The 21172-nt window shown below is 37.7% G+C and overlaps 1 protein-coding gene across 4 annotated transcripts in view; it reads right to left on the bottom strand.

The window, feature by feature from the left end:
- Window positions 1–21172, bottom strand: part of VCAN (versican) — a 146428-nt gene that overhangs the window by 3303 nt on the left and 121953 nt on the right. For all 4 annotated transcript variants that reach the window (XM_035014786.1, XM_035014783.1, XM_035014785.1 and 1 more), the window contains one exon: window positions 5296–5440. In XM_035014786.1, coding sequence (XP_034870677.1) covers window positions 5296–5440 — 145 coding nt within the window. The remainder of the gene's footprint in view (window positions 1–5295; window positions 5441–21172) is intronic.

Below are 21172 nucleotides of genomic sequence, written 5' to 3'. Positions count from 1 at the left end.
TATGGATAAATATGCACTTGGTTCCCTACCTCAGAGAATACATGGAAAATCAATTCTAGATGGTTTATATATAAAAATAAAAAAGGCAAAAACTATAAAACATTTAGAAAATAATATAGAATATCTTTCTGACTTTAGGGTAGGTATAAATTTCTTAAGACACAAAAGGGTTTGAACTCTAAAGGAAAATGCAACAAAATAAGAGAATTCTGTTCATCCATAAATACCATAGGGTAAAAGTAAAAACAATGTACAAACTGGGAAAAGATAATATGCAACATATATAATTGTCAAAGGATTACTAACCAGGATATAAAAAGGATGCCAATAAATCATCATATAAAGGAAAAGCAATCAATTTTTAAAAATAAGGAATAGACATGAACAGAAACTTTACAAAAGAGCTATAAATGAGTGGCATGTAAGTATATGAAATGATATTCAGGGAAAGCTATCCAAGAAAATGCAGACTAAATCACAAGAGATAATATTTTATACCCACTAGATTGGCAAAAATCTCAAAGTCCAATAATATCAAATGTTAGAGAAGATGTAGAGTAACAGGACCTCTTACATATTGCTGGTGGGAGTGCAAATTGGTACAACTACTTTGGAAAACAATCTGGCATTTTCTAGTAAATTTGATGGTACATATATCCTATGACTCAGCAACATCACTCCTGGAAAAATATCCTACGGAAGCTCACATAGGCCTGCTAGGAACAAGTTCAAGAATGTTGATAGAAACAGTGTTTATAATAGCAAAAACACTCATAATAACCCAAATGTCTACTGACAGGAGAATTGGTAAATAAAATATTATATAGTTAGGGCGCCTGGGTGGCTCAGTCGGTTAAGCGACTGCCTTCGGCTCAGGTCATGATCCTGGAGTCCCGGGATCGAGTCCCACGTCAGGCTCCCTGCTCGGCAGGGAGTCTGCTTCTCCCTCTGACCCTCCTCCCTCTCATGTTCTCTGTCTCTCATTCTCTCTCTCTCAAATAAATAAATAAAATCTTTAAAAAAAAATAAAATATTATATAGTTATACATAAAATACTATAAGCAGCAAAATGAAGAAATACAGCTAAATGTGTCAACATGGATAAATCTCACAAACGATGCTGAAAAAAGCAAGTCACAAAATACATACAGGATGATTCTACTTGAAGTTCAAAAATGTGCAAAATGAAACAATTTGTCGTTTACAAATACAAGCATGTGTGATAATACTAAAGAGAAAAGTGAGGGAATTAAGTCATTATCTATGGTTGGAATTGGAAAGTAAACAGATGGGATTGTAAGGGACCTGCAGGATGCTCCAAAGACGTGTGGACAGCATGCACTGTGTTCTTAAAAAATAAATAAATAAATACATACATATGCTTTGAGAATGACGTTACCAAGAACAACTAGCATCTGTTCAAGAACAAGACACCACTGAGCGATTCCTAGTACAGGGAGGTGAGGTTGAAGCATAGCCCTGCACCACAGAAACCAAGACAGACGACATTAGTGGATAAGAGAAGGGGTTAAATGTTGACCACTTTGCTCCTCCCCCAGGACTGTGCAGCACCATGTGCAGAGGTCTTTCCTGAGCCGCACGTTCCCACAGTTGAAAAAAAGAACCCCGGAAGACAACCAGCCTCCCCCCAGCATTGTGGGTTGCTTTGTGGGAGCCCTACTCTGCTCTTGCACCACAGGGCTTACAGGGGGCTATTTAGGGTCCAGCCATTGGGAATCTGAGTGTGACTGTGAATGGGGGAGGGCCCTGCAACAACCAGCACTTGAACCTTGGCAGACCAAATTCATACGTGCAGTGCCTAAGTAGTAGCCCCAGGCAGCAGCTTTGCTTACCTGCAGAGCCCAGGCAGAAGCACACTGTGACCACGGACCTTGGCGGGGGACAGCTCGCCTCATTCAGATCCTCAAATAAGGACTTTTGCCAGCCCTAGAGCCCGGTTTGCCCACATCCAGGCAAGGTGCTGGGTCACAGCCCCACCTGCTGTGGACAGTGTCTTCCAGCCCCTCTGACCAGTAGTGCTGATGACAAGTCCAAACAACTCAGTTTAAAAATGGGCAGGGGCGCCTGAGTGACTCAGTTGGTTAAGCTACTGCCTTCGGCTCAGGTCATGATCCCAGGGTCCTGGGATCGAGCCCCGCATCGGGCTCTCTGCTCAATGGGGAGTCTGTTTCTCCCTCCCCCACTCCCCCTGCTTGTGTTCCTGCTCTCACTGTCTCTTTCTGTCAATTAAATAAAAATTAAAAAAAAAAAAAATGGGCAAAGGGCCTGAAGAGACATTTCTCCCAAGATCTATGAAAGGCCAAGAGGTAGGTGAAAAGATACTCAACATCACTAGTCATGAGGGAAATGCAAATTAAAATCATAATGACGTATCACCTCACACCTGTTAGAATGGCTATCATCAAAAAGACAAAAGATAACAGATGCTGGAGAGGATGTGGAGAAAAGGGAACCCTTGTGAGACTGTAAATTGGTACAGATACTAGGAAAATAGGGAGTAGGTTTGGGGGATCCTCAAAAAATTAAAATAGAACTGCCATATATCCAGTAATTCTGCTTCTGGGAACATACCCAAAGGTAACAAAAACACCAACGCTAAAAGGTATCTGCACCCCCATGTTCACTGCAGCATTATTTACAATAGCCAAGACATGGAAACAACCTAAGTGTCCACCAAGGAATGAGTGGATAAAGCGGTGGTATATATACATACATGTACAATGGAATATTATTCAGCCATAAAGAATGAGGAAATCCTACTATTTAGGACAACGTGAATGGACCTTGAGGGCATTATGCTAAGTGAAGTATGTCAGACAGAGAAAGACAAATACTGTATGATCTCCCTTACATGTGGAATCTAAAGCAAATCTAAAATCTAAATCTAAGTATGTGGAATCTAAAACAAACAAACAAAAAAACAGGAAGAGGAGGAAAAAAAATAAAGAAACCGAACAGACTCGGAAAAGGAGATCAGACATGTGGTTACCAGGGTTGGGGGTAGGAGGTGGAGGAATCGGAGGAAAGTGGTGAAAGGTACAAACTTCCAGTTGTAAGGTAAGTTCTAAGGATATAATGTAACATGATGACTGTGGCCAACACCGCTGTATGATACACAGGAAAGTTGAAGAGAGTAAATCCTAAGAGTTCTCATCACAAGGGGAAAATTTTTTCCCTTTATTCTTTTCTTCTTTCTTTTCCTTTTATTTTATCTATGTGAGAAGATGGATGTTAGCCGAACTGTGGTAATCATTTCACAATATATATATAAATCAAACCATCATGTGGTATGCCTTAAACTTATACAGGGATGTCTGTCAATTATCTCTCAGTAAAACTGGAAAATATAATCCTCTTTACAAGTATTTAATTGAAAGTAGAATTACTTAGGTCTATATGTTTAAAGGTGTCTAAGATAATCTGAAAGGAGAAATGAGTCGTTTATAAAAGTCTACAGACATTTATAAAATTCCCCAGAGTACTGCTTAACAAAGAGGTAAGTCTCTATGATTCAAAGTCAGGCAGGAGGATGATAAAATACAAGAATCGTTTTGTTTTGTTGTTTTGTTTTGTTTTCCCTTTAATGAGGTGGATCCAATGTTTTATAAATCTCTTTCCCCCTTGGGAAATGCAAACCATGGTGCTGTTTTTGTGAAACCTTTGTAGCTGTAGGGCTGTGGTGGTCAACCTGGGGGCAGTTCTCTTCCTCTCCCTCCCTCCCCAGGGATAGGTGGTAAAGTCTAGAGACACTGAGGGTTATTACAAAGCAAAGGAGGAGGATGTGGAGTGGAGGAGAATGTTACTGGCATTCAGTGCATGGAGAGCAGAAATGCTGCCAAACCTGCAATGCACAGGACAGCCCCCACAACTAAGCATTATTTGGACCAAAAGATGAACAGCGTTGCTGTTGAGAAACCCTGCTCTAGGAAAAAGTAACAGGGTAAATAGAAGAATGCTCGGATCACAAAGGGAAAAGCATGACTCCAGGGAACATTTGGAGATCTAAGAAGACAAACATGACATTCGGATTAAGACAAACAGTTCATTAAAGACTTCTTCACTAGAAACAGGGAAAACAGCAAACACTTGATTTGCTATTTTCATGAGTCCCATGGCAGAAGTGAGGAAGTAACGCACAGGGCCGGGGAAGCTGCTCATACAGGAAGGATATTCAGAGTCAATTCCGCTTTAGGTAAGAGAAAAGCAGAGAGAGTGACACGCCAACAGTTGAGTTTCACTCAAGCTCTGTGTGTCTCAGTGTTTTCTTTCTTCTGATAGAATTTTACTATTAGTCTTTCCTAAAACATCTACAGAGTGTGTATTTTTAGTTGATTATTTTTTATCCAAAGACAAATAAATCAAATGGATTTCATATTTTACATTTGTACTCTTCCTCGATCAAAAAGTCTGGGTAAATTTGGAGGCTAAATGTTCATGTTCTAACACCATTATCAATTGGAAGTAGGTTAAAAAAATTTTATGGAATTCCTATTTTTTACAGGAAGAAGTCTAGACAGTGTGCCTTAGAAATGCAAACATATTGGTCAATAATAAACACTTTTTAAAATCAGCATTCATAATTTTATCTGTTTAATGTCAACTAAGCAAGTCTCATTACAAAGCTTACATTTCAAATGTTATTATTTTATCATATGTTGAAGGTATTTAGCCAGAGATATAACAATGCTGTTTTGTGCTATTGTTTACACCCATGGAACTCCTAAGGGAATGATGAAAAAATTCAAATGCCTACAAAGACCAGGCACTTAACCACAATGAGGGAAGGAGCAAAGAGCTGGAGATTGCAGTCCCCACTGAAGGAGGGTGGTGGTTTTGAACACTCATAAATTTGAACAGGGACCAAGTGGTACCAGTTCTTATTTTTTTACAAAAGTAAAAAATCCAGATTATTTTATAATATATCCCAATTTTTAAATGTTGACAACTAATTTTTCTAAATGTTCTCCTCATTAGAATAAGCAGGTGGATAGGGCTCTTGGGCTGGCACTTTGTTTTCTTAAAGATACTGCCAGGTAGTTGTTTTGTCTTGTTTTAATATAAATGCTACATTGTTATCTTAGCATCTGACATCTAAGGTAAAGACATTACTGAAAACAAACTTTTCAAATGTATTGGAAGAGTGAAATATTCCAGAAGCAGCAAGAGAGGCCATACATGACATGCAGTTCGTGTCTTGAAGTAATGAAGTTTATTCTTCCTGAATTCACTTGATAACTGAAATGCAGATTAAGTACATTATTAATTAATCATTACCTGTTCCTTTCTTGCAGGTATAGGTGAGATGATAATTGCAGGGAACATCATTCCATTGGCCGTTCTCATGCCAAATGATTACAACACAATCTTCTCCAGCAGAAAAGAAGCTGTCTGGCTGGTTGGGCCTCCAGTTCTCATATTGCTGTGAAAATGGAAGAAGGACAGAACTAAATACTTGATAGTTAAAAAGTAGCAAATGATAAGAGTGACGGAGCCATGACATCACAATGGAATGAGAACAACCAGACTTTTGAACCATCTAACTGAAATTATTTTAATGGTAAAGAAAAAGACTTTTACACTCTGAGTGGAAAATATATGTATCTCAAAATCTCTCTTCAACAAATACGTATTTTTTATCCTTTGGCAGTGAGATCTGTCTGAGAAATTTTGTTCTAGTTATACTAGATTTCTAAATACATAATCAATGCTCAACTTAAGAAATTTAATCATGTTATTATTATTAAATGTAACAATATTAATGGAAGTGGAAATAGAGAAAAAAAATCCATAATCCAGTCACTTGGTCATGTTTTCTTCCAGGCCTTATGTGCAGGTATAATTTTATGTAGTTGTGATTATAGGGCAATAGGATTTTTATTCTTCCTTGTACATCTTTATCTATAGGTACTATAAAGTAGTATATCTATAGGTACTATAAAGTACCTTTTCTTGCCTTATTTAATGTGATTGTCTTTATCTAAGTTCATTTATTTGGTTAAAAGAATTGAGACTTTTGCTATATTTATTTTTTATAGTTATCCAATATACATATACCCATTATTTCATATTCAACCTTCCTGAGTAATTCTGTTGTAGATGTGATTCCTATGTGCACCATACAGTTAAGTTTTGCTTTACAATCTAAACTGGAAGTTGTTCTCTCTTAATAGGAATATTTATCACATTTAAGCATATTGATATAAAAGATAAGCTTTTAAAAATATCTTACTATGGGGTGCTGGGTGGCTCAGTCAGTTGAGCATCTAACCCTTGGTTTCAGCTCAGGTCATGATCTCATGGGCTCCAAGCTCAGTGGGGTTTCTGCTTGAGAGTCTCTCCCTCTGCCCCTACCCCAACTCACACATGGGTGCGTGTGTGTGTGTATGTGCTCTCTCTCAAATAAATAAATCTTTAAAATATTTATATATATCTTACTATAAATATATATTTGCTTTTCTTTGTGTAATGTATGTTCAGATACTGTATTGAATTTTACTGATTTGATGTTTTTCCACTGGTTATCTTTATATCTATATCTTTAGATGATATTTTTTTTTTAAAAGATTTTATTCATTTATTTGAGAGAGAGAGAGCACAAGCAGGGGGAGCGGCAGGCAGAGGGAGAAGCAGGCTCCCCGCTGAGCAGGGAGCCCGATGCAGGACTCAATCCCAGGACCCTGGGATCATGACCTGAGCCGAAGGCAGATGCTTAACCGACTGAGCCACCCAGGCATCCCTAGATGGTATCTTTTGATTCCCCAGTCTGAGCAATGATATATAACCAGAAATATATTTTGCCTTCTATCAAAGTAACAGCTGTCATTTGTTTCACACCTATAATGGATGAAGCCCTCTTCTAGGTTCTTGGTACGCATTATCTCTTAAAAGTATCTAGCAGGATTAAGAGTAACTTGGACCTCTGAGATATTAAGCACCCAAGATTCTTGGGTTTACTTTCAATTTCTATTACCTTAAAATGCTGCCCCCATAACCAATAATTATATGAAAAACACAGCCCCTGCCGATTCCAAAATAATAAACTTTGGACTATAAATCAGAGAGTGACCTCCTGGTCTTGGGTATCCTTGTAACTAGAATGTGATATGGGACAAGTCTGTTCAGTGTCTTTCTGGCTCAACTTGAGAATCACTTTGCCAATCTGCTTTGCCTACTGTCACGTTGTACATCACATCTAACACTGACAACACTGGTAGAGACAAACTGCCTTCACTTAGTAGAAGGACAGATTCAGATTTATGTGATGATGGCTAATATGCCTATCTTTCCTGGGCCTACAGATCTATAAGTCTTCCCTTGAATTATATTTAAAATAAGTCTGTGGCTTGAAACAATGAATTACGATATTTTATTTGGGAAAGATAAAGTCAGAGAAGAAAGAACTGTATGTAAGAGTAAGACAATTGTTTCCAATTCAGGACATGCCAAAAAAAACAAAACAAACAAACAAACAAAAAAGGCACCATGGTTACTTTTACATCTTTTAAAAACATATAATAAAGAGATGAGAGAATATCTGTATTTTTTTCTTCTCAGAAAAACAAATAGCTTTTAAAACTTTTAAGTATGGTAAAAACCTTGATCTTTGATAAAATAATTTGTGAGAAGATCTAAAGTTTGAAAGCCTCCAGATTAAGAGACCTTCTACTTCTCCTTCAATCTCTTTGCCTAGCTTTGCTTTAAAATCCTCCTCAATCATGCCAAAATTAAGAGAGGAGATAAGAGATTCCTGTTCTGTAAAAAAGAGTCTTTGGAAAGTAATAAAATTGCAAAGAACCAAGGTAAGCTTAGTAAAGGTACTGTGGTGTTTTTGTTTTTTCCTAGTGGAAATCCAGAAATTATATGGACTGAAATCCAATTCTAGTAGCCTGAATGGTACCACTGAGTTACTGTCCAGATGGTCTTGGGAAGGTTGCTCACAGGACCATACTCACCAAAGCGTCTTTGACTGGCAGGTCTCCCTGCAACCAGGAATGACATTTGCTCTAAAATGGGTTTCTAATTATTTCTCTATTTTCCTTCGCTTTGCTAACTGACCTCCCTTATCATCTCTCACCTTTCACCCATGAAACCTTTTTTTGTTTTGTTTTTTGCTACTCTTTTTAAATAGACAAAAGGAACTGGGACAAGAAAGCAGAGATATAAGTCACATTCAGTCTGTTGCTGATGTATATAATATAACTAAGTGGCCTTTAACAGACAAATTAAAGCAGGATCAAAATAAAAATTCTTAAACTAAATGAAATTAAATTAACAAAGGAATAGGAATGCCTTGAAACTAACAAAGATCTGTATTTAATTCTATTTAATGGCCAAAGGTTCCAGAGTTCTTCAAATACTTATGGATTCTGGAGCTCAGTAATTTCTAGGTTACTTTCTAACTAACCTCTTTCAGGAAACGAGTTAAAGTCCTCAAAGGTGGACAATTTTACAACATCTCAAAAGAATGTTGTAATGCTCCCTGCCTCCTTGTCCCTGCCTACACTGCTCATGTCTCTTCCTTGCTTTATTTGTCTTCATAACAATTATTAACTTCTCATGTCCCACATAATTTATGTATTGTATTTTCTCCTCCTTAGTAGAATGTAAGCTCATTGAAGACACGAATTTAGGGTTCTTTTGTTTACTAGTGTATCTTCAGTGCTAGGAATTATGCCTGGCACACACTGGTCCTGATATTTAGGAATAATGAACAACAGCATGTGTTGCATTCTTCCTCATCCATATCTACTAATCGAAGATGTTGCTTGCTGCCACCAACTGCTAGGCCAGACAGGCAGCACCATCCTGGAAAACAGCTGGTAATACATATCAAGAGCCTCAAAAAGTTCCAAGCCTTAGACCCCATAATTCCACTTCTAAAATTCTATCCTAAAAAGTAATCAGAAATGTGAACAATAGTTTATCTAAAATATTATTTATACTAGCAGTAAATGGGTAAAAATCTATAGAGTGAATACATATTCAATAAATTATGGCATGGGTATGGTCAGACAAGTGGTATATTATATAACCATTAAATATCTTGTCTGCGAAAAATATATAAGGAGATGGAAAATATTAAAAGACGTGTTAAGTTAAAATTAAAAAGCAAAATACTAAAAATACGCAATGATCCAAATTTTACACATACTCTCACATACAGCTGTGTGTGGTGCGTGTGCACACCCATGTGCATGTCTGTGAAAGACCAAAAGGAAATGCAGTAAAATGTGACAAAGTTTATATCTGAGTTATATGAAACAGAGATAATATTTTATTCTATACACTTATATGCTTTCCACTTCCCTAGAGTGAGCATGAATTATTTTTCGAATCGGTAAAAATGAACATTGTAAAATGATCTATGCAGCAATCAGAAAGAACTTATAAAATTCTTAGCTAACCCTTTTCTAATCTAACCTTAACAAATACCACTTCAAGTTACCAGTTACTTGACTGCCATGGATTTTGCAGCTGACATTTCCTCCTGATCTGAACAATGACCATCTCATTTTCACACTGAAATGAGATTCAGATTCCATGCCACTGAAGTGATTCTCAGGGCTTAAGCTGCCCAGACTCAGACCCCTGGTAAAAGATTTAATTGTTTTTGGTGGGAATTACATTTGGCTTGCAACAGTCATTTCAAACCTGTGTTCTGTGTTGTTGCCTGGGCAGAACTGTGGGTTAATGGTGCAGGACCAAACTTTGGGTCTGTGGTTTTTACAGGAATGTCTGATACCCACAGGCATGTCACACTATTACCTCATATCTGATAGCTCCATTGTGCAGATTTATTTTGGCTAGGATGCTTTGATTTTGCTCCATGTTATTGCTTAACTAACTTAGCAAAGGAAACTTCACTTTTCTGAATAACTTTCTTTGTTTCCCCCTAAATTCTTTACAGCTTTATTTTTAATATCACTTGCAGAGGAAAGGGTATAAAAAATAAATCGTTGACTTCAGGTTTAATAATGTATTTTTTTTTCACTAAAATTAAATGTTAGAAAAAGATCTCTGCTCAGGAAATCAATTCTGCATTATAAGAATGTAATAGAGCCTCTCTCATATAGGAAGTGTCTTATACATACAGAAACGTAGGTTCTTGGAATGAGCAGAGAAAAATGCCCCCACTTCCATCTTGATATTTTTCTCTTCATTTGGAATTCTAAGCAAACATCCTGGGTGATCTACCCTAGATCAACCCTCTTATAGGGCTGGATGGGCAAACTAAGAATTATTCCAAAAAAGCCAGCATGGTTTGCAGAGAATTCATTTTAACACCATCAACAAAAACAAATGCTGATTAGACCTCTGCACGTTTTTCTGTGTCTCAGAGACTCATGTGACCCCAACCCAAACCCCAAACTCTCATTGCCTCCCCCAGAAAGCAGAATTAGACAAAGACTATGTCTGAAAAGAGAACTCTAAATTATGACATAAAACTCAAGTAGTTGATGTAGAAGAAGCCAACTCAAGATAGAAAATTTTCTACATGTTCTATAACAAACTTGTACTTTATTAAGAGATAATTATTTTATATCAGTATGAAATTGCTTAATGTTGTACATTATATGACAAAGTTACTCTTAGAGTTTCAGTTAAATGACTATTCTCTGTATCTGTGGAAAACAAAAGTGCCAAAAAAGACAACCATTTCAATTAAATTGGATTTAGTAACTTTCGGTTTTTGTTTTCTCTTTCTTTTTCCCCCCAAATGGGTTCAAACAAGTCAACTGCCAAAAGCATAAAATGATTCAAAAAACCCTGGCCAAAATACAACAGCGAAGCATGGTTCTTTCACATGAAAACTGTCTCCACAAACCAGAGAACTCATTTTGAACCACTCCTAATATCAAAAGGAAAAACTCAGAAAAGACTGAAGTTATTCATCAAAATCAATCAAACTTTATATATGCTTGGCTTACTTTGTTCCAAATAATCTGTATGTTATTGTCAAAAATTTGTTGTCTCACATTGACATAGAAGTGAAGAATTAACCTGCAGTTTCTCTGGGGCACACAAGACTTCCCTGCCTGCCAAAGTTCTTCACTCTCAGTGAGTGACCTCAATTCCACACACCTACAAGGGACCTGACTCATTTTTCTCAAGCAGCATGGCTGAAGAGCTATTCTCTCCTCCCAGCTCTTTGCAAGTGTCCAACTTGATTCCATAAACATACTAAGGAGGGTAAAGTATGTGTGTGTGTGTTTGCAGGTAGAAGTGGGGGTCTCTTCTTTTGAAAGTTATTAGCAATCTACTAAAGTTAGGCAGGGTTGACATCCTTTCAAGCTCAATCTCTGGTTATATAGCGTCTAGGAGTCCCAACTATCATTCAGAGATACCGGATGATCTTTTTATCTTTAAAATACACACCACATGGCCATGATCAATGGCCCTAAAATCTCAGCAGATAACTGGTATCACAGCATGAACAAAATAAATTGATGATAAAAATGTAATGTGGCTAATTGACCTTTTCCTTATGCAGAGATGGATAACTGCCTTTTTTTCTGAGGTTAAAAAAAATTATTTCAGAAATACAGAAGATTTAGAAATAAACCAGGTGCCTTGCTTTGCTTTAAAAAAGGAGTTTCTTGGGTTCAGCTTTGAGCATGGCTCTCAGTTAAAGAAAAGAAACAAGATATCCAGCATTAATCAGTTACTGCTGTGACAGTCACAACCCAGCTGGTCCTTTACTTGATACATATATAAGCAAATCCATTTATGAGGAAAAATGTGAACAGCTAGGTAGTGAAAAGGAAAGACTGGAGCAAGGAAGGTTCTTGAAACACAGAATGACTTAGTCTTATCCCTCCATGCAACATTCCAAATAGTATGTTTTTCTGTATCAAGTTTTTTTTAAAAACGTCTTTCCAAGAGAACGTCAATTCAGAAATCAAAACTTAGAAGGTACAAGGTCATGTTTCAACCTCTAGTGGAGAAAGAATCCCCAAAACCCTAAACTCTTGTTTTTAAATCCCTTTTATCAGCATCTTAAAACAAAGAAGTTTTCAAAGCAATTGGTCCTATCAAAACTTCATTGATAATTAACTCTTCTCCATAATATTTGACCCATTTCAAATTCTTTTCATTGAGTTTTTATGATTTCTTAACTTGGTCAAATAATTACAAAGAATAATCACTGGCACTAACTAGTTCTAAAAAGTCAGATACTCTTTAGAATCTCTTGATTTCTCTTCCTCTTTACTGAAAAGAAAACAGAATTTTCACAGACACTAGATCAAACTGAAGTTCATCTTTTTGTGACACACAAAGGTGAGATTTATCACTATCACTCACATACATAGAAACACAGACAGACAGACACACACACACACATACACACACACACACAAATACAGTACTTCTTGGCACTAGGGAAGAATTATCTAAGATGTTTAGAAATGTCCCTATTTCCACAGACCTGTGTGGCAGATAGGTTCTCACCATAAATACAACACAGATCCAAAATGGTTAAAGAGTTAGAGGAATAAACAGCAATAGACCTCTTGAGATGCTAAAATCAATCTGTCCATTAGACAGACTTGATAGCTAAATGAACAATTCTTACACACTAGTCAACCACTGAGTACGGTTCGAATTTGTGCCTGAGAAAGAAGTACAAATTATTTCAGATTGTGGATCTTTAGGGTCTCTCATTATAACTGAAACTGCAAATCTTGAATCTACAGCTGCCAAGGGCCTACTCTGTCTGTCTGTCTATCTATCTATCTATCTATCTATCTATCTATCTATCTATCATCTATCATCTATTTATTTATCATCCACCTATCCACATATTTAGCTATAATTTTTTAGCTTAGATGGAGTCACTTTTTATTCTTTAAAATTCACTATAAGTTAGATGATCTTAAATGGCCACTTAAAGCCTCTATGTTTTAGAACTATTATGGATTTTGCCAAGTACACTTAAACAATAAATCATACACATTCCATTGATAGAAACCATTCTTGACATTTGTCCAGTGAAGCTGTCCTATGACATAATATATTATTGTACTTGTTGGGAAAACACTAAGTCTTCCAGCTATAATTCAGAATCTTTTTCCATGAAGAGTCTAGTCACTGCTTTCTACCTCCTCTCCTTCCCCCCAAACACTGCTAATTTAATTCACTGTAAAAAGTTTCATATGAAAACCAAAAAAGTTCTCTAGGTTCACATACCAATGAAACTGGCCAAGGAAAACTTTCCACTGTGTTCTATTACTGTGTATAAAGTGAAGATATGGAAAAGACTGGATCTAATATTTGCCTCAGTTGTTAGGACTTTACTAAGCATGTGACTCCCGTGTGTTAGCTTCACACTGCATTTGAAAAATCATCTAATTTCACATTTAACTTTCAGGTTCACAATATAATGCAAACCATACTAGAATTTTTAAACTCAAAACTACAGGCACTTAATTCACGGGGAATACTATTCTTACTAGATCTAAGAGGAGTTCTGGGTAAGCGAAGTTTTGAAACACAAAATACAATATGGCCACTAGGTGGTGATCTCCATCCATTATTATATTATGAATTACGAACTAAGTTACTTAACGGAATTTACAATACCCACCAAAGTCATGATTATTTACTTCATGTGGCAAGATTACAGGATTATCTGTGACATGTCCTCTCAGTTTTGGGAGGGAAAGCATGAAGAGAATACTTTGCTAGAAGATGGACCTCGGCTAAACAGGGTTTACCAATGTGATTGCATTCTTTTTTGTCACAGGTCATGGCAGCTATAATCTGAATTTCCTATCTGACTGGAAAGTTCATCTACGATAGTTTATTTTTCTCCATTTTGCCTTTTTTTTTTTTAAGATTTTATTTATTTATTTGACAGAGAGATGCGCGGCCCGATGTGGGGCTTGATCCTAGGACCCTGGGATCATGACCTGAGCCGAAGGCAGATGCTTAACGACTAAGCCACCCAGGCACCCCGCCTTTTAAAATTATCAGATCATTTATGTTTACATCAATGGTGAAACTGCATCAGGAACAAAGACAAATATATCTTACAACAGGCCAGATCATAAACACCCACCTATGCATGCAAATTAATGTCTGCAGTGAGATTCACATGTTGTTTGTTTTTAGGCAAAAACTTATCCAGACTAATCATAAAAAGTGGCACTTGGACTAAGAGCCGATTTCTCTGTGTGCAAAGCCCTGTCATCACCTGGGACTGAGGGTGCCACGGCTGTGCTCTCACGGCTACAAGTAACACCCAAATGCAGGCGATGCCAAGGGGAAACAGATAACCACCAGGTATAAAAGCAAACTCCACAAATAGAAAACGCTTTCCCAAAAGGACTGCTTCCCCATTTGAACCATATGCTGATAAGAAACCACCTTTTCACGAAATAAAGAACTCAGAATAAGCACTCTGGGTTACCCCCAGCCTTTCAGAAGAGAGGTCAAACGGTTATCTGCAAGGAAGTTAGGAGGACTACTTATTACAGAAATCAAAACATTTGGTCACTTTAAAATGCCTTTGTCCCCCCTAGATGGCTGTGGTACACAATAGGCATTTGTCTCCAGTCTGTGGGGGGCATATTTCACTTTGTTTCACTTAACTCCTAGGGGCAAAAGACCTGCCTTCCAGGAGAGATATACCTCTTTTGATCCTTGTACTTGCTTAAGGTTCCTCTGGCCTGGGTCCCGCTTTATTTATGTTTTAAAGGAGGTTATGGTTTTGCTGTTGTCTTTCAGTGGAACACCAAAAGGAAAAGAGTAGCTTTGTTTTAACGGAGAAAGAGACATTTGTTTTAGTGTCATTGTCCTGGGCTGGCAGGCTGGAATTGGATCCTACAAACTTGAATATGCTGAAGGGAAGAAAAACTAACTTGGGGTCTCCTGATAGTTGTTAAAGTGGCAATATGCCCATTATTTTCCTGGCTGGCAAATCTCTGTGCGGGAGAGACAATCTGGCAGCTCTTGAGTCCAGCACTAATCTCGCGTAATAGCGTGAGCTCACTGCCCTACAAAGCTGTAATTATCAACAGCATTTTCCAAAGGATGTGAGTTCCTCCCACTGTGAGAGCACTTGTTGGGGGGGGGGCGCGGGAGGGGGGCAGACAGAGCCCCACGGAGCCCTTTGCATTTAACCCCCACCTCAAATGGTGCCGGTGGGTTCCTTCAGCCCCTGCTTGTTTGCACAGGTCTTCAGTCAGGAAGTGCTAACAATCCACATGCAGTGGGAAACTGCCAAAACCCATTCCACATTTTTGTTTGCCTTTTCCATGAATTGCGCTAAAGCAATTAGCAATTAAATTTAAATATCTGTACGGGATTTTAGAGTTTCACAGAGCACTGCTTCAAAAGCATCTGTGAGAGGAACTACTGCATTGATAATTTTTTTAAGGATAATCTTTTCAATGATGCAATGGTTTTCCAGTGATAGGTAAGTGTTCTTCCAGCTATCTGACGTATCACTAGCTATCTCACTCAAGGAAAGGCAAGGCAGAGATGAGGGTTTTGTGTTCCGGAACCACTCTATGACTTGTTATATTTCACACACAGAATCACAAGAACCAGTTCTTGGTTTCCAATCAAGTTGAACTGCAGCATAAGTAAAAATTTTTATGAAGAGCTCAGTGGTCTTTTGCAGAACTGAAACTGAGAATTCTTCCACTCATGAGTAATGTGTTAAAGGATGAGGAAACAGCATATGTTTTCCTTGGCTTTTAGGTTAATATAATGAAGCCTGTGAGGTTTAACATAATTAATGTTGATATGCAGTGTGACTTGTTCACAGAGAAGTGGCATTTGACTTGGAGCTCAAACCACACCACAGCTGACACACATCCATCTGCAAATATTTTTCGAAAGTCTTCTAACATTTTCAGGTAGAAAAAGTAAAACTTAAGTTTTTGGTTTGGGGGTTTTGTTTTTCATTGTTTTCTGCCAAATCATGGGCAATCCTTTCAAACGAGCAGAAAGCTACAAACAAGCTTGGAAAACACCGGGAATTAGTTCATACTCTTGATTCTCTTTTCAATGTCCAAGACATCTGGGAGAGGGAGGAGGATAGGAACCTTTTGTGTTTATAAAAGGGGAATAATGATACATCCCGCATAAAAAAATAATGGTTTATGGCCTGCGACTTGTTACTCCTTTTCTCTGCCCCTTTTAAGTGTCTCTTCCTGAGTTAAGGGCTATTTCTTTATGGTTTCTACCTTTTATCAAAGCTGGGTTTTCTCACAATACTTTGTGTGACAGACTGACATGTTTATTTATGAAAAAAAGTAAAGGGGCCTCCGTATTTAAAGTCAATCCACAAATCTGGCTCTTCTCACGAATCGACTCTAACCAGGAGGGTAAACTGCTGTCCTGAATTCCAGGTATGCTAGCTTTTGCCAGTGCTGAACCATGCTTATCCAAATGAAAAAACAAACAAACAAAAAGGCAAAATTCACTTATCTCCCAGAAATATTTTTCAAGTGGGATTTTTTAAGTGCAAAAGGCTACCAGTTAGCCTTTTATAATCCCTTTCATAACTACCAAGGGGTAAGATGAGTTGGTTAGAGCTAGAAAATAAGGTATTTATGGTTCTGTGAATTAGTAACTTGTTTGAGAACTTGCTGGTTAGAGTCAGACAAGTGCAGAGGAGAGGAAGTCTTTCTGTTTCCTCCAGCAGTACGCTGGACCGTGAAGGAGGCCATGACTACTTCCCGGGAAGCTGACAAGCCAGCAAGCAGCCTCTCAGGGCGAGGCGGAGTGCCGACAGAATAGAGATGGCAGAAGGAAAATGTGAAAGGGACGTAAGAAAATGTTTTTTAAAAAATGCCTGAGAGTAAAGTCAGGGTCTTTGTTTGGTTTTTTTGTTTGTTTGTTTTTGCGCCAAACAAATCAAACTCTCCAAAGGTTCCTCAACATTTTTAAAAGGGAACTGCATTGTCAGTTCCGTTCAATCCTCAACCTCTGGCCAACACTACCTAAGGTGACATTTTCCTTTGAAGTGACTGCTTCTGATCCGCTGAAGCATCCAATCCCCAGTGGTGAGGGGTAAGCTTTGATGGTGCTACAGAAACTCACTAAAGAGAAGAGAGAAGGGACCAAATTCTCCCCCTGTGAGAATTTATTCCTAAGGGTCAGAGAGAGGAGGGAGCAAGGCGGTAACAGTTTTCATCTCTGAGGTCCACAGGTTGATTTTAAACCATTGGCTGGGGAGCTCTGTTATAAAAAGTAGTGTCACAAAGGCACCTAACAGTTTCCAGTCCCTAACTGTGCTATCCATGGACACACCATAGTCTATAGTTGAAAAGAAAGTTGTGGAAATGATTTTGCTAGGAAGCATATTGACAAGGCAAGATAAATGACTCCATAGCGTTCCCTCATGTCTGGTTCCCTCGGTGCTTGAAAGAACAGACTCAGATAGAAGGTGAATAAATGAAGCTCTGTCCAGCCTTAGGGGACCAATTCATCCTTGGTCAACCAATCTATAACAAATAAAATTGTCTCATAACATTCAGGAGTAAGATTTTCTTTTGCTTGTTTTACTACATTTTGGATTTGGATAATAAGGTTTTTTTTTTAAGTCATTCTCTTCAGAAAGTGCAATGACAGAATACGTGCCTATCTTGAAAAAAAAAAAAAAATCCTCTTCCAAGTTTTGAGTAATTGTTGGTTTCCTAAAGCTTCATGGAAAATCTGTCCTGATATAACTCAAACCTGCATGGGTGGCAGAGGCTGAGAAGTTTGCTTTCCATTTTTTCTTCCCAGAGCTTATTGTAAATGTATTCTTGGGACAACCATGGACAAGACTGTTGTCACTTCCAGTAGGCACATCTGTTTTCCTTTGGGTTAATAACTTTTGTAAGATGCATTATGCTCAGCTATGTATATCTGTTTGGGGGGAACTTTTTTTTTTCCACCATTTTTGAAATCTCACCTATTATGTTTTAAGTTTTTCATACTGGTACAACATTAAATAAAATATTTAACTTAGATGAACAAGAATTGTCACAAAAAGATTCTGCCAAAAGACCTAGTTGGTCATTTCATGATTGAAAAGCTAACACAGTAAGTTGGTTGAGCAATGTATAAATATTAATTATCATTCAAAAAAATCATTTATTAAGTATCTATTTTTGTCAACAATTCTGCTAGGTGCTGAAAAAATAGAGATGAAAGTTAATCCCTGCCTCAGAAAGCTCAGTGGCAGGAAATCAGCCCCACAAGGCAGGAAATCAGTGGTAAGATGGGAAAAGGACACAAGGGGCTCCGGAACACAGTGGAGGAGCTCTTAGTCACACCCAAATGGGAAGGCTTCCTGGAAGAAGGAGACTCTTGGCTATGCAAGGCATTTGAACATTAATTCAATAAAATCAGGACAAGAGATGAGGACATTCTAAGCACTAGGGCAAGACTATGCAAAGACCTTCAGGAGTTAGATTGTCATGGCTTATTCCAGGAACTGTGAGTATTTTGAGACAAGACTGATACAGCTTAGGAGGGCAGGTGGAATTGTTGGGTTGGTATGGCACACTAATAATTAGAATTTTCTACTGAAGGCTAGAGGAAGGTATTGCAAGAGGAAGGTATTGCAGAATTTCAAAAAGAGAGCAACAAGAGTTCATAGCAGGGGGAGAGGCAGGTCATAGGCACTGGAAAACAGATCTGGGGGAAACACTTCAGACTAGTCATTCATTTAACAATTAGGTTAAAGAAAGAACTTAAAAGTCAGCTAAAAGTATAGAAGCTAGATAAGAAATGTTTGTTTAAGTTTGCCAGCTTTAATGTGTATTTAACTTGGATGGTTTAACTTAGTGTCTTTGAAGACATTACTTGGGTGACAAGTAAAGTAATTCATTATTGAAGTTATTTGTCAGAGTTTCTAATAAAGCACTTGGGGCATTTCACTGTTAAGAGATCAATAGTCAAGTTAAAGAATAACTCATTAGTAGAAAACCAAGGGACACATTGAAATGTGACTAGTTATTTGAAAACCAAGTGACAAAATAAAAACTGAAATGTGTTAGGAGAAAATAACCTTAATGGAAATCACAAGGGTAAGGCTAGACCCGATCTCTGCGTGCGTACACTTTTGTGAAACTTATTGGGTAAACACCCCAAATAATAATAAAAAAAAGATTTCGAAGATACAACAAAAGCAAGAGTTTGGCATGTTATCTACGCCATATTATAGGGGCCAATAATGTGGAATGGGTCAGTCAGAATTTGAAGAACAAGGGCAATTTAGATAACTTGGCCAAATAACATTATTAATTTAGTATAAGCATATAAATTGACTTAGTCTAGCTATAAAGCATAATCACGTAAATATGATATACTGCAAGTTTATTGGAAGCACAGTTTAATTATTTCAAGAAAAGAAATTACTGAGACTGAAAAACCCAATATAAACTAGTTTGTTTTTACTGAATTGTAAGACTGAATAACAAAAGATAATATATGGTAAATATCAAAGGTTCTTTTGGTTTTAATACTGCTCTACCTCCCAAGAAGAATAAGCTCTGATAAATCTTTCAAACAAAAAATGGGGGCAAAGGGGAGAGGGGAGAAATCACTCTAAAACATAAACAAAGTCCTTAAAATTGCACACAGTCAAGGTAACACCATTTCCAAGTGTAAGCAGATACTGCTTTCCCCTGAAGATGTAGAGTTTACTATTACGGATTTTTTTTTCAAAGTCAAGACACTTGGAATAAACAGCGAAACAAAGAAGACTTATTTTATTCAAAGCCTGCAAACATATGGAACCTGTTAAGGGGATGGTGGCTGCAGAAAGAACTCCAAAGAGTTTAAGAGACACCTAGGCTGTCTCAGAAAGGGAGGGATAGAGGCGAGGGTGGTTACAAAAGCAGAGTGGGCCAGAGATCAGTCAAATGGGAGGGAGACAGGCTGTTGGGCAGATGGTCTTTTCTGTTCCAAAAATGTTCAAAGTTAGGGACACTCCTTAGCACACTTTTATTTTACAACAAAGAGGGAATTAAGAAGAAACCAAGGGTCTGTCAGAGTGCTTTCTGGATTTGCTTGTCATTTTTTTTTCTTTTCTTTTCTTTCTTTCTTTATTTTTTTACTTGTATCATTTCTTTAATACACTTTACTTGTTTATGTAATTCATCCTCTGCCTTCTTCAAACTGAGGCCCTCACTTGATGCTCTCTTCATAACCTTTAGGTTTTAATGTAAAAATGTAAAATAATTTAGGGTAAGGTTCTTGTTTACATTGTACAGTTATCTACATGAGGGATGTTACCTTCCTCTGAAAATTTCCTGGGAAGATCAAGATCTGTTTTTTGCAAAGTGCAATGCTCTCTTATTTACTAAGTTGAGGACCAATCTAGACCACGGAAATGACAATGAAGTTATTTTTTTTTTTACAGTATTTTTCACTGTCCATTAAAAATTAATGGACACAGACCAAAAAAAATAGTTGAGTTGGCTTGCTTTGGCTAAGTGGAATAATGACATCTGATGAGTGAAGCTCCCCTGAATGGCACCTGGCAGAAAAGAAAATTTCCCTAAGATGTTTTAGAGACCTCACACAGCTGCCAGCTAGAAGCCGATATTCAGTGTCATTAACCAAGCTCATAGGTAGTACTGGGCCTTGTCCCAAACACCGTAAGAAAGAAAAAGCAAGAGAAACACTTCTCTGAAAAGCTGAACTGCTAATGACCAGAATAAACATCTAGAAACACATAAAAATGCTATGAATGAAAACAAATCAATTCTATATAATCAATGACAGATTGGAAGTTGGAGACTTGGCCTAATCAGGTCAGTGTGTAGCAAATGGCAGACTTTACCTACACTACACCTGGCCAAATGCAGCTATTCCAGGCTCAGGGCAAGAACACACAGGGACGCTCTGAGATACGCTGTGGTCAAGGTCTGCAAGGCACAAGTAAGTACCAACCAGAACCCCACCTGACTCCTTGGCTTTCTAGCTTCTGTAATACAGGTCCCGTTGGGACCTCACAGGACCTGCACTTTTCAGTGGGCTATGTATAAGGGAAAGTGTGTGGGAGGAAGATTAACAGAGGGTCTTCAGACCCAATTTATCCCATAGGAACGAAATATTCCTTCAACAAAAGAAAACTTGATAAATGCCTAAACTATATAAAACACATCAACAAAATTATAAGAACAGTTTTAACTATCTTTAACAT

Source organism: Mirounga leonina, unplaced genomic scaffold, assembly GCF_011800145.1.
Source record: "Mirounga leonina isolate KUSES-001 unplaced genomic scaffold, KU_Mleo_1.0 Mir_168, whole genome shotgun sequence".
NCBI lineage: Eukaryota > Metazoa > Chordata > Mammalia > Carnivora > Phocidae > Mirounga > Mirounga leonina.
Note: the sequence above shows the minus strand (reverse complement) of the source record. Positions and strands in the feature narration are given on the sequence as shown.